This window comes from Peromyscus californicus, unplaced genomic scaffold (genome assembly GCF_007827085.1).
Source record: "Peromyscus californicus insignis strain IS unplaced genomic scaffold, ASM782708v3 Scaffold_10__1_contigs__length_136768540, whole genome shotgun sequence".
Taxonomy (NCBI): domain Eukaryota; kingdom Metazoa; phylum Chordata; class Mammalia; order Rodentia; family Cricetidae; genus Peromyscus; species Peromyscus californicus.
In genome coordinates, this window is record NW_026294391.1 from 90,287,910 (window position 1) to 90,301,541 (window position 13,632).

At 45.9% G+C, this 13,632-nt stretch overlaps 1 protein-coding gene across 7 annotated transcripts in view; it reads right to left on the bottom strand.

Annotated features, from left to right (window-relative positions):
• Positions 1-805: 805 nt before the first annotated feature.
• The window catches only part of Tsc22d3 (TSC22 domain family member 3), a 62,019-nt gene continuing 49,192 nt past the window's right edge, over positions 806-13,632 (bottom strand). For 4 of the 7 annotated variants that reach the window (XM_052736790.1, XM_052736830.1, XM_052736780.1 and 1 more), the window contains exons 3-4: positions 3,485-3,536; positions 806-2,407 (exon numbers count right to left, since the gene is read on the bottom strand). In XM_052736790.1, coding sequence (XP_052592750.1) covers positions 2,177-2,407; positions 3,485-3,536 — 283 coding nt within the window. In that variant the 3' untranslated portion in view covers positions 806-2,176. Of the gene's footprint in view, positions 2,408-3,484; positions 3,537-3,884; positions 4,056-4,231; positions 5,396-10,111; positions 10,528-13,632 lie in introns of those variants that run through there. The other 3 variants (XM_052736802.1, XM_052736799.1, XM_052736821.1) reach the window with 3 other exon arrangements.

Sequence of the window (13,632 nt, forward strand, 5' to 3'; positions counted from 1 at the left end):
CCAGAATTAAGTCCAATCAAGGGTGCGGCAGAAGAGACACAATGTTCTTCAATAGTTAGTCAGAGAAACTGCAGAGAAATGTGGATAGGAAAGGGCAGTAGTAGCCCTTACGAGGTGCAGAGGGAAGGTGCAATAGACTTCGCCCACACCGCTGGTGGATGTTGTGAAAGAACTCTCAGGACTAGTGGAGAGGCAGGAATTGAAAGCATCTTTCCCTAGGTGGGGTGGGAAAGCAGACTAAAAGAATATAGCTTTGCCACCTCACACAGTCTCCGTTTTCTCACCCAAACACTTTTACTTTGTCAAGTTCAAGGGTTCCCAGTGGATTATTAGAATGTACTATGTGGTTGAGTTTCAGAAGCAGGAAGAGGCCCAGCTATGTGAACTGGGCTCCTCTCTTGTTCCTTCAGAAGTATACCATACCTGTTTCTTTGGGGCACTCTTGGGGTATTTTTCCAAATTTCCCCTCAAGCTAAAGTTGGGTATTAATAGTCACTCATTCTGTAGCTTTCATATAATAGAGCAGGGCGGATTAGGAAGGCTATGCTGAGTCCTAATTTTCTTAAGAGCTGTGTGACTTTGGACAAGTTACTTAAACTTGCTGAGTCTCAGCTTCCTTATGTGGACGGAGAGGCCTAAGAGCACAAGCATGTTCTTTATGTAGAGACTATGTGGATGACACACCATCATGGACGCAGCATAGGTCTGACCCTTCCCGGGTGCTCAACAAACATTGGACAGACTAGCAAAACACTTTGCCTCTAGCAAGTGTCCACCCAGTCTATGTATATAGTCAGACACCGAGTTTATTTTTAGAAAAAAGAGCAAAGTTTATTGAAATTTCAAGCTACATCTGAAAAATCCAAATCCAAATCCTGAAGACATACAGCAGGATAAGGTGTCAGAAAGTGGAAAGTGTTCACTGTCACAGAACCTCCTTACACAAACTTCCTGGGTATATCTCCCAGCCCCTCAAGGGATCAAAACTATCCTCCTCTTATCCACCACAGGACTCCATCCTTTGATTAATCCCAAAGTTTCCCACAAGAACAAAAAAACAAAAACAAAAACACCCCCTAAAAACAAAAAACCCCCAAAACAACAACAAAACAAAACCAACAACAAAAACAAAAACAATTAAAAAAAAAACCTTCTCAAACAAAAATGTGAAGTCCAAACTGATCTTCTCTCAACCCCATTCTATGTAGTCAGCACCAATGAATGGTGGGTTTGGCATTCAAAAGAGGACTTCACTTGTCTTCAGTGGACAAATGGGGGGGGGGGGTTGCAGCAGCAAGGCATCTGTGGCTGCATTGTGAGGCTGGTCCCCCTCTCCCTTCTTTATATCTTGAGACTTAGTTAATCTAAAGGACAAAGTGGATCAATTTGGTAAATTAGCACAGTCAAAAATTTAGCTTTAAGAGATAAGGGACCAGTCAGTACTCCCAAAGCTGATTAGGCCCTTCAACATGTAGGTGTATGTGTATATGTATACATCACTACACTAAGATATATCTAGCCCTATGGGTATATATATGCATTTATGGCTATATAGAAAAACTATGCCAATACTAACCAAACAGAACTTTGTAAGCGGTCATCCCAAAGCTGTAATCCCACACTGGGCTGTGCACAAAGCCATGCATTATACCATATTAACCAACAGAAGGCTGACTTGGCTCAAGCTCTCCCATCTCTGCCCCTGACTGGGCAAGACAGAGGAAAAGAGAGAGGTTGCCTCTGCTTAAAACACAAGTGGCTTCTTCATAGGAACAGTCGTTGTCAGATGAAGCTGTGGAAGATGTCCATGGAAATGAGAAACAGACCCCTTATACTTTCTGGAGCACACTGGCATTACATCTCAAACTACTTTCTCCTTTGCCAGCTGTAACTAAGTTGCCCAGGCCCTGGAAGCCCCTGGGGCCCGGTAGCATGAGAGGCTCACTGGCTTGGGGTTACTAGGCCCCATGCAACTCAGTCTCCAGAGACCTGCTCTTTGTCAGGGGTCTGTCACTGAAGTGGACCCAGATGGCCATGTCCTTGGGACATCTCTTGGCACCAGCTATGTTAGGTGTAAAGTTCTCCACATGAGATGACGCTTGGGGAGCCAAAAAACAAACTGGAAAGAACTAGGTAGAACAAGTTGTGGCTCTGCCCACCCCGAGGACAGAGCCACTTACACCGCAGAACCACCAGGGGCTTCTGCGGTCTCTGGGGCTTCAGGTGCTGGCTCTTCAGGACTCAGCCGGGACTGGAACTTTTCCAGCTGCTCCGGGCTTGCCAGGGTCTTCAGGAGGGTGTTCTCACGCTCCAGCTGGGAGTTCTTCTCCACCAGCTCACGGATCTGCTCCTTTAGGATCTCCACCTCCTCTCTCACAGCATACATCAGATGATTCTTCACTAGATCCTGCCACGGAACAAAGCTTTTGTTAGCCATCATGGCCCCTCAGCAGCACTATTACCCTGCTATCAATCTGCTGCACTGACCTTTATGCCACCACCATGCAACCCTCACACAGCATATTGTGCCTGAAGCTCAAGTCTTCATGCCCTCTTCTCTGACACACTTAAGACTCTTGTTTAGGAGAGGTGCAAGATTTGGGCCATGCCAGGGTTGGGAGTCTAACTTTGTTCCAGACCCTCCAAATTACTAATGACTTTCAAGTCTGACTAGGTTAAGACCTTTCTTAGTTTGTCCTGCTGCTGGCACAAATCTGGGGGAAGCCTATAGTGCACCCCACATTGTTGATCTGCTTTATAAACATTCACCACTAATATGAAATTGTTATGGTCTAAAAATGCCATCTATTTTGGCATTTTCTCCCCTCACATAACACAGTACATCGAGTCACAGTTGTCTCGCAGACTCAAATAGGATACATGAACCTTGCTCTGGGGAAGGGGCAGAATTTTCCACACCCTTTGAATTTACTGAGGGACAGGGAACTGTGACATTAAGCTCCACAGCACAGTTGAGTAGCTTATCACTGCAAGAAGTCCCAAGCCTCTGCAGCATTTTGGCTGTTTGGTGGAGTGTGATCTCTACCTAGTAAGAAGCAAGCCAGCCAAAGGGTGGGGTGCTTTGCTTTCTGTTTCCTCCCAACTCCTGACCCCAGCCCAGGATCTGCAGAGGCACTGCAGTGCAACTGCATCCAATGAGCTCTGGCCCCTGCCAACTGCAGGAGACAGACAAATCCAAGAGTCGCAGCAGCTCTCACCTTGCACCACTCAGGAGGGAGCCAGAGGCTGCTGCAAAGTCCTGGGATGGAGGAGGAGTTAAAAGGGAGGTGGTGTAGCAAGGGCAGTCTGGGAATGTCCTAAAAGGCATCCTGCTAATTGTACTGTAAGGTCTCCAGTGAGGATGGCAGTTATTTTCCTTAGGGTCCTGGCTAAATGCTTTTGCATCCACCCCCTCAGACCTGTCCAGAGTTACATAAGCTGCAGCTAAGTCAGGGGACGGTAATGACGCAGTGATGCCACTCACCATGGCCTGCTCAATCTTGTTGTCTAGGGCCACCACGCTGGCTCCGGAGGCACTGCCAAGACAAAAAGCAAAGCCACCCATTACTCACTCTAAGTCCAAGGCAGCTGTGGCCGAAGTCCTCCATCTGCCTAGGGTCTTCCTCTCTCCAGCCTCCCTGGCCTGAGTTCCAGGCACTTTAGTCTTTAGGTCCCTCTCCAGCCCCTGCAGGAAGCTGCACTTCTCTAACCCCCGCTAGCCTTGCTCGGGCGCCGCCCTGAGTTCCAACGGATTGGAGCCCTGCGCGGTTTCTGAGGCGCCCAGGCCTCAGCGGCCTGCTTTAGGGCGATTTGCAAACAATAGAGCGCGCGCGCCCCCGAGGAAGCCCCCCGCTGCGGGCCCCAAAGGTCCCAGGCAAACCTACCGATCTCCGAACCTAGCTAAGAATTCCTTCTCGATTCAGAAGCTTGCGGCCTTCTCCCAGACGGTGCACAGCCAGCCCCAGCCCTGCCTAGCTCGCCTCCCTTTTGCCTTCACCGAGGCAGCTGCTGGCTCTCACCGCGCAGCAGCCGCAGGGACGCTCCGCTGGCGGATCCCAGCACGGAGGTGACCCCCCCCCCCTGCGTCCCCTACTCCCGCCCCTTCCCAGGATGCTACACCGCGGGGAACAGGGACCAGTGCAAGGCTAGCGAGCTCTGAGATCCACCTTGGAGCCCAGCCCCTGTCGGCTCCGCGCCTCAATTCAGCATGCGAGCTCGGGCTAGTGGTTACCTGTTATCCAGTTTAACGGAAACCACATCCCCTCCAAGCAGAGAAGAGAAGAAGGAGATGGAGAAATTGTGCAGCTGATAGACCGCCACCTCCATGGGGGTCTGATACATTTCGGTGTTCATGATTCAATTTGCCGGGGAGCTGAGGCTGGTTTGGGCGGCTGCTGGCGCGCTGCTATGGGATAGGCTCTGGAGCCGCAGTCCGGCCCTGGAGCTAGGAGTAGGAGGAAGGCTGCAGTGCAGAACCTGAGCAAGTCAGGCACTTCCAAGCTGAAGTTGAAGGGAAGTGGCTCAAGGGGTGTCACCAAGTGTGTCACAAACTCCACAGCCGCCAGTCCAACCCAGACTCAGAGATAATTTCGGCTCCTACTTCTTTATATAGGAGGAGCCGGCTGCGTCACATGGCGTCAGGGGCCATGCAAATGAGTCCTGTACTGGGCTTTGTGGCCCAGTTAAACCACATCCCCCTCCGTGAACCTTAGTCAGGGAGTGTAAACAGTTCAGCACTTTCTTGTGCCAATTGGCATCTCCAAAAAGGACTTTGGAGGCTGGTAAAAACCAAACTGAAGCTCATTTCTAGAGAAAGAAGAAATGCTCTAGCAGGAGGTAGAAAGCATTCAGTAGAGGGCGGTACTGCATTTAAAAGCTTTCCGGGTGCCAATGTGCTCTAACTGGCTTTGCAATGCTCTTCTGTCACTCTCTGAATGCCCACCCCCACCATTGGGAGTCTCACTTTCTCCAGCTTACTGCTCCTCAGTCAGTCTCTTTCCTTGGACACAGACTTTCCATCTGTATGTTCACTCTCAGCAGTGCAGCTGTCCAGCAAAGCATCAGCCCGATGCTTACCCAGCCTGGTCCAAACTCCAGCACCTGCTTAACTCATCTCTTCCTTGAGAAGTACACGTATGGGAATAATGGGTGGTCTGCATGTGATACACTCACAGGTCTGCACTAATCTGTGAGTGTACGTGTATGTGGGAAAGGGTGCCCAAGAACTGATGGGATGGACACACACTAGGGAGAAGTAGGTGAGTGGTAGACGATGTGGAAAGAAGACAGCTCAGTGGAGTTGGCAATGGACTGACCACAGATGTCAATCCTTTTCTCTTTGGTCTCTACACCCTACTCTGCAAAGAAAATACATTCAACACCATTACCTGAGAGCTCATGTCCCTATTTATTTTTATTTGATGTGTATGTTTTGTTTTTTGTTTTTTGTTTTGCTGGTATGTATGTCTGTGTACCACAGGAGTGCCTGGTGTCTGAGGCCAGAAAAGGGCACGGGATCTTCTGGGACTGCAGTTACAGAAGATTTGAGCAACCATGTGGGTGCCGGCAATTGACTGGGTCCCCTGGAAGAGTAGCCAGTTCTCTTACTGCTGAGCCATCTCTGCAGCCCTGTTTTTACTTACTTACTTACTTACAGGCAGGGTTTGTATATGTAGCTCAAGCTGGCATCCAATCACAATTCTCCCAAATGCTGAAATTATAGGCTGTACCAACATGACTTGGCTAACTAGTTTTAAAAAGCATTTCTTAAACTTTCTTATAAACAGCAAGCTGAAGAAGAAAACTACAAATCAAAGTTACATATAAACTGCCTCAGGAAAATAGCTCCCTGTGATGACGTAACAGTGTAAACAGGAGCCCTTGAGGAAAGGAAGATTTAGGATTTCTCCAGGTGTTCCCAAGCTGAGAACCCTGAAGAACTGACACCAAGAGGAACTCACCTCCTGGGAATCTTTTTTTTTGAGCTGAGGACCGAACCCAGGGCCTTGCTCTTGCTAGGCAAGTGCTCTACAACTGAGCTAAATCTCCAACCCCATCCTGGGAATCTCAAAGTGCTGATAACAGTTCCATCTACATGTGCATAGTTCCTGTTTTTTTCAACTTTTGTTTTACCATTCCTATAAAATATGAACTAATGAAAGATACAGGAAATCCAAAGAGAAACTCCATCCCGGGGGGGAAATTTGGCCAAACTATAAATAAATGCACCTTTATTTACCCACTTCTGTTTGCTTTAGACTACAGGAAACTAAGCTGGTACGCTGTAGACCTAAGTGTCCAGTAGCAATGGGTCCAACTATACATATACCATTGAAGAGTACTTAATGATGCCATAAGAAAATGAGGTTTCTGTTGTCTAATTGCACATGTTTGCATCAAAATATATTTTCATTCTTTTAGGTATTGAAAAGAAAGGAAAAAAAGAAAAAGAATGAAAAAGGAGGTGGCACCTAAGCCTTGAGGTTCTTTCTTCTTGCTCCTCCTATGAGAGGCCACCTGGTGGACAAAATTAGAACTGCAAACATAAGAAACAACGTGGGCAGAGAAAGGAGTAAGTGATGCAATCACCAATACTGTTTACACCAACCCAGGACTAGAGGAACATTAGGTTCCACCAACATATACAATAGTTTGCATGGTGTTAAGGCAAGTACACATAAATCAGTGCTCCACAAGCTATGGTTCAATGAAATAACCTAGTGCAATCATTCTATTGGAAAAGTACTGGGACCTCTTATCAGCAAAGGAGGTAATTATTTGCTTCAGGATATTTCTTAGACAGGTACCTGGTACTGACACCCTGGCTAAGGCCCCAGCCAAGTCCAATCTGAAGACCTTGACTTCCTCCTGGCTTTTAGTGCATTTATGCCACTAAACAGTCACTGCTTTCCGCTATAGAATAGGGCTTCACTGGTAGATTTCAATGCTAACAAATTCAATGCCCACTGCAGTTGCAAAGAGCTGACCAATAAACGCAAGCAAATCTTTTGCACAGTCCATTTTATACCATTTTAGGTAGGAGATAATGCCAACCTCAGGACATTGTTAACTTCAGGCTCTCTGAATGTGGTGTTTGCACTAAGTGGTGTGCAGCAGACAGAACAAAGTATAGATAGTATTTATAGGTCATCAAGAATGTTATCTAAAGAGGAAAAAAACCTTTTACATTAGCAGCTTAGCTGCTCTTGGAGTTCCCTGATTTATGAATCTTCCCTCTGCTACCTAGGGCTTTCTTAGTCTTCTGAGTTGATTTTTTAAAATTGTTTTGTTAATTTTTCCTAAACTACTGCTACTTACCCCAAGATTCCTAAGGAGATGGTGAGAAGGCAGTGGGAGGTAGAGATAAGACAGGTTGGCAGGGGCAAAAGATCACCAGGAAAATGGGTACAAGCGAAGTAAAACAACCATTTTAGTGCATATTTCCTCATTTGGAAACAGTAACAGAGACATCCAGGTACTTTGAGGGGAGAAGAGAAAAGAGGAAATGGGGGCTGCTCACAAGGTTGAATTGAACTGCTCACTAATTATACTTCAAATAAAAAAACAAGCTGAGTTTGAGATTCACTGACTGTAATAGCTACCATTAATGCAGCACCAGTTATGGGCTGACACTGTGCTGGCTATAACACAAACCTTGCATTTTGGGCGCTACCACTATCATTTACAAATGAAGAAACTGAAGGTCTGGCTGCCTTGCCCAGTGTTGCTGGCATCCTACAGGCATTTTCCCTTCACCCTTTCTTTCCTCCTTACCCTTCTCTGACTCCTCCAATTCATTCCTCCAACTTCAGTAATCTCTGCTCTTTCAGTAAATCTACTTCCTGACCCACAATTATCCATTAGCTGGTATAGGAAAAAAAACAAAACAAACTTTGTTTCTAGGTCAGTAGATTTGTACTAGAGTCCTATTTCTGCAACATTGGTGGTACACAAGGGGTTCTAAGACCAACTTGGAGGTTATTATTTATTTATTTATTTATTATGCATACAGTGTTCTGCCTGCACATATCGCTGCAGGCCAGAAGCGGGCACCAGATCTCATTACAGATGGTTGTGAGCCACCATGTAGTTGCTGGGAATTGAACTCAGGACCTCTGGAAGAACAGCCAGTGCTCTTAACCTCTGAGCTCTCTCTCCAGCCCCAAACTTTGAGTTTTAAGCATAGTCAGCTTTTCTGACACTTGGAGATGGGAAAAATATTCAAACTGTCCCTAAGAGCTTTAGAAGAGGGCCATGTTCATTTAGATCAGTTCAAAATACAGTTGAGAAGTCTTCAAAGTCATGTCAATCTAAGAAATGGGAGCTACTAATCTAAACTGGTAGATAATTTTCCAGAAAGAAATGAATATATAGTTCCAGAGCACACACTATTCCAAATAAACTATGTGGTCTTAGAATAACAATCACAATCTAGTCAAACCTCAAGTTTTTGGGCCCCCACTTACTGACTTCCTTAGTTAAACCTCCCCGTTTTTTTCTTATTCTTGCTGTACTCAGTCTTTAGAATGAGGTCAGTTAGAAAATAGGATTAGCTGGGCATTGTGGCACATGCTTTTAATCCCAAGAGGCAGAGGCAGAAGCAGAGGCAGCGGCAGAGGCAGACAGATTTCTGTGAGTTCAAGGCCAGCCTGGTGTACATAGTGAGTTCCAGGTTAGCCAGGGCTACACAGTGAACCTTTGTCAAAGGAAAGGATAAGACAGGACAGGACAGGAAAGGAAAGGAGGGAGGGAGGGAGGGAGGGAAGGACAAGTTATACCAAGAACTTGGTTGTGTTTTTGTTTTTGTTTTTTCCGACTGACCCACTATCCTTTGGATTCAGCCTAGACTTAGACCAATCTCTCTTCTGCTATATGCCCATAGTTCTGTTATGTGAGAAGTAGGCTTTATCTCAGTTTCCAGAAATGACTGGATCTCAGGGTTAGATACAGGAAAAAAAACCTGATGTAAATGTCTCTATACAAAGATTTTCTAATAACAAGGACAAGGGAGATTGGGGGAGGGGGTTGAGACTAAATGGTTAGTTTTCTGGTTAACCCTCAACATGCTAGAAAACTCTTCTGTTCAAAACAGTTGCACCAACTCTTGGAGTGGGTGAAAGATTGCACAGTACATTATATCCATTATCTAGTCTAATACTTCTGAGGAAAGTGCTGACCTTATCCTTTTGTCTTGCACAAATGGACTCCATACAAGGACTAGCAACTCAAGGCTTCAACAGTCCAGCAACATCAACATTCAGAAATATTTCTAAGCCTCTTCTTTATATCCCACAACTTATAAATAAAGCCTAGATCTGGAGCTAGCACGCCAGCAGTACCTGCTAATGAGCTAGGGCCTTCACTGCCTTTTACTTTTAGCCCTAATGCCATAGTACGTTGCAATGAAGCAGATATAACTGGCCCTACCTCCTTCAGGGGTGACTTCCTAAAGGAGGGTGTTGTAATGAGGATAGGTCAACTCTCCTCATTTCAGGAGGCCCTGTAAGGTAGGTAGTTCATTGTTTGAGCTGGAAGAATATGTTCACATTCCCATTGGTCTGTTTTACTTTTAAAAGCCAAAGTCATCAGGACAAGTGCCCCTGCTACTTTGGGTTCCCACAGGACAGTAGATAGGTAACTGGGAAAAATCCGAGCAGCAGAAGCCTCACATGGGATCTCAGCATGCTGCAAAAGGGTGGAGAGCAGGCTCGGGTGGGTGTGGTAGGTTGGAGGAGGCAGTGAGGGGGAACATCTTACTTCCCTTTTTGTCACACTTGAAGCATTGTGTACCACACAGCCAGAAGGAAATTATTTATAGGCAAGTCTTCCGTATTTTCTACAGGGAATGTTCCACCCAAGGATTCAGCAATATTGCTAGCAAAACACAGGGTCCTATGTCAGGAGAAGCGGAAAAGGACATGATGCGAGAGGTGTGGGACCAGCCACAAAATAAACACTGGGTTAGGAGCTAGAAAGGGAAATACAAAAAGGATATTGAGTGCCTGAGCATTAGTACAGTGTTAATGGGATGGGTCAAAAAACATCCCTCCCCACTTAATCTTCCACCAGAGCCCCCTTCTATCTGAGGCTCTATCTAGTTCTGGTTACTTACTTGTCCCATTTTCTGAAGAGGCTGGGGGAATAAGGAGGCTGAAATGCCATGGTATAATCTGTTCTTGTTTCTCTCTTATCTTCTCTCTTCCCCTCTGGTTCCACTCCAATGTGGGAGACTATAGACAGGAAGGCCACTGCCACTTACATAGTTATTTTGACTTCATGGAAAATCCCCAAAGTGCAGAAGGAGGGAAGCAAGAAGAAAAGACAGTGACAGTGAAAGTGCCTTGTTCTCTGTAGATCATGTGAATTGCCTTGCATGGCCAGAACCCAGAGCCTTAACTTTGTTGGGCAGGAAAGTGGGGAGGATGTAGATGCAAACGCAGAAGGCAGTGGTGTTGGGGGGGGGAGCAAGGAGACTCCTGGTAGAAAGATGGATACTCTCTTGGAGAAGCAGCTCTAGCAAATGATTTGGGGCACACCCTGGCACTGGATGATGGCAAGAGCAATGAATTGTGCCTTTCAGCTCCCTCCTGGACAGGGTCCCATGTGAGCTTCACAAACAATCCCTGAGTGACACTAGGGATAGGAGGCAGAACTGAACTCCATTTAAACAAGGCATTCTGCCCTCATCCCCCGCTGCCCTCATTCACAGAAGTAAACAGTGCTCTTGTTAAATCACCTTCATTACCCCAACTCTGATGGCTAACTATAGGGAGGTCTTGTATTGGAGTCTCAACAGGACTGAAAATATTGATGACTTATTCAGGAATGCAGTTTAACCCCAGTGGATCTCGAATTTCATGAACCTTGTGTCACTATTTATGCCTGTCTCCTTTCCTTGTAAGCCTTGTGGCAGGCACAATCAACCTCCATAATTTTTCCAAACCTTCTTCTCATTTTCACCCTTACCAATATCTATCTGCTAATTTCCTGAAAAAGAGGCTTGTAAAATTAACCCAGGTAAAAAGCAATACAAGACATAAATTAGACTTCCTTCTAGAGTATCTTAAGTTTGTGGCATGTTCAGCAGTTCTCCCTACTGTTAGACCTTGGTGAAAGGTTTATGTAAAGAAAACAAAAAAAAAATAAAACAAAGAAGTAGGGTTTGGCACAGGAGTGTAGCTTGGAGTTCATGAGAACCATACCACTCCCACCTCTGGGCAGCACGATTTCCAAGTGAAGAGTCAAGTTTTCTTATTTCCATCCTCTCCTCTCTTTTGCCATTGCCTCCTGGAGCTGGTAATACAGCAGCCACAAAATACAGAGTTTTTGTAGGACCTATGTTTTCTCTGACACCGAGACTGACAGTGCCAAGAAAGGTTGTAATGGGGTTCACTTCTCCCTGCCATATGGTTGACCTTTCTCCCTTGGCCAGCTCAGTCTTAGTCTCATTCCATATCCTTTATGAAGCAGGTACTGGGGTTGTTTGTACCCCTAACCCCAGGCCAAGAGACACATTCACAAAGGCAAATAACTGCTCTCTGAAAATCTCGGTGCACTGTAGCCTTACAGAGGCTGGGGAAAATAAGAGTATAATACGGCAGATAACCATGTTTGTTGATCTGCCCCAGCTTATACAGGTCAAGGAGACACTAGCAGGGCCTTCTCACCTACTTTGCTCTGTGAAGCCATCCTGAGAGCCAAAATTCCAAATCATTTTTTCTAGCAGTTGCCAAGGTTACTTTGATTGGTACATCAATGACTTGAGGCTACTAAAAATGCTTAGGAGACAAAAAACCAAGAGGACTATGTTAGGGTGGCAGAGACACGGACAAGGGGCTTGCTAATAAGGCAGAGGACCTTGTCAGGGAGGCAGAGCTAGCAGGCAAGGGATTTGCAAAGAGGGCATAGGCTCTAAGGTGGAACACCTGGCTCCATTGTGTGCCCCACAATAGAACAGGTGACCTTTGAAGTGATACAAGCTCTCTAAGGAATATAAGGATGGTTAATAATGCCAGCCTCTTCAGGGCTTTCAGCTCCTAAAGCCACAATGGGTTTTACATTGTGCTCAGTAAAGCCCCCTTTACATCACAGCAGAGTTATTCACCAAACAGTCACTTGAGGTGGATCCTTGGGCCTCTTTTGTGGGACTCTATAACTTGTGGAGAGAGGCTCTACAGATTTCAAAGGGTCTTGTCTGTCCACACCCTACCCTGGGGCTTCCTGGATGGTGAGAAGGCAGCCCAGATGGAGTGGGAGGCTGTGGTGGGGATACAGAAATTGGTGGGGAAGTAGGGGGTACACTGCTCTTAAAACGGAAAGCAGAGAAATAGGTCGAATTATTCCTTGGGCAGGGCCCCCTAACCATGGGAACAGTGCCAGAGAACACTGAAAGGAGTGATGGGAGTGGTTAAGGAAGGCTTCTCAACAGGTTTAAGAAATGCTGACAAGGAATACACACACCTTCTCAGGAATAAAGAGGAAAAACACACATTCTCATATTCTAACCCATGCAAACACCTTTCTCAACCTTTCTCACAGTCCGATTCCCAGAGACAGTCAGGGAAAGAAGGCCATTCCTTCCACAGCCTCCCTCTCCCTCCATCCCTCTGCTCTTCCTTGGCTGTTTCCAGCTTCCTTATGTTCTCAAAGGGGTAGCAAGATGACAAGATAGGACAAGACAACATAAACTCTAGAGTTTGTCAGCATCAAAAGTCATGGCCTCTATTCTGACATTCAGAGCCAGCTATGTGTTGTATAAGAAGTCACAAGTGACAGGATCTTAGAAGAATCTTGGAGTGGCATTCAGATGGTCACTAGAGAAACCAGCTTTAAGCATTGAACTGCATGCTGGGAACAGGAAATCCTTGGCACTACCAGGATTGCAGTTTTCAAAGTTGTCAATCATACATTATGAGGGAGTCTTTTAAATAAAGGAGAAATAGAGACAGGCGACATTTGTACACAATCAATCATATGGGATGCCTAAGGAATGACTCCCACAGGTTCTTCCTGAGGACAGTTCTAATTAGGGCCAGTCCTGGCTTAAGTGCTGTCTGCAACTGGCTACCTTTGAGTGTGATTTGAAGGGCAGAGGAAAATAAATTTCATCTTGGTTATTTTCCAGACCTTCAACTGTGGTGCCTATAAAGACCACCATCACCAACATGACTCTGGGTTTCAGTGATATCTTCTGGAGTCGTACTTTGAGGAACTAGAAACGTTCCCTTGTCAATGCAAAGCAACCCTAAAGAGGTGCCACATGCAGCCACTAAGAGTTCAAAGTACTTTCTGTAGTCAGTGGCCAATCTAAGTTAGAACACAATTTAGACTCACAGAAAATAAATCTGGATAGTGGCCTTGGAGGGAAAGTGATGGGCCACTCCAGTGAGCTTCTCTGGCTCTTGTCAGGAGAAGGGAAAGGTTATTTTTAGGTGATTTGGATGCAACTCTTCTCCACTGTTTTAAAGGGCTGCTGACAAAGAATGCACACATCTTATCAGAAAGAAAGAGAAGCACAAAGCACACACACATACATTTATGCAAACACCTCCTTCTCCAGCCTTTCACACAGTCTGATTCCTAAAGATAGGCAGGCAAGAGGGGCCTCATCTCCCTTTCTCCTTGGTTGCCAGC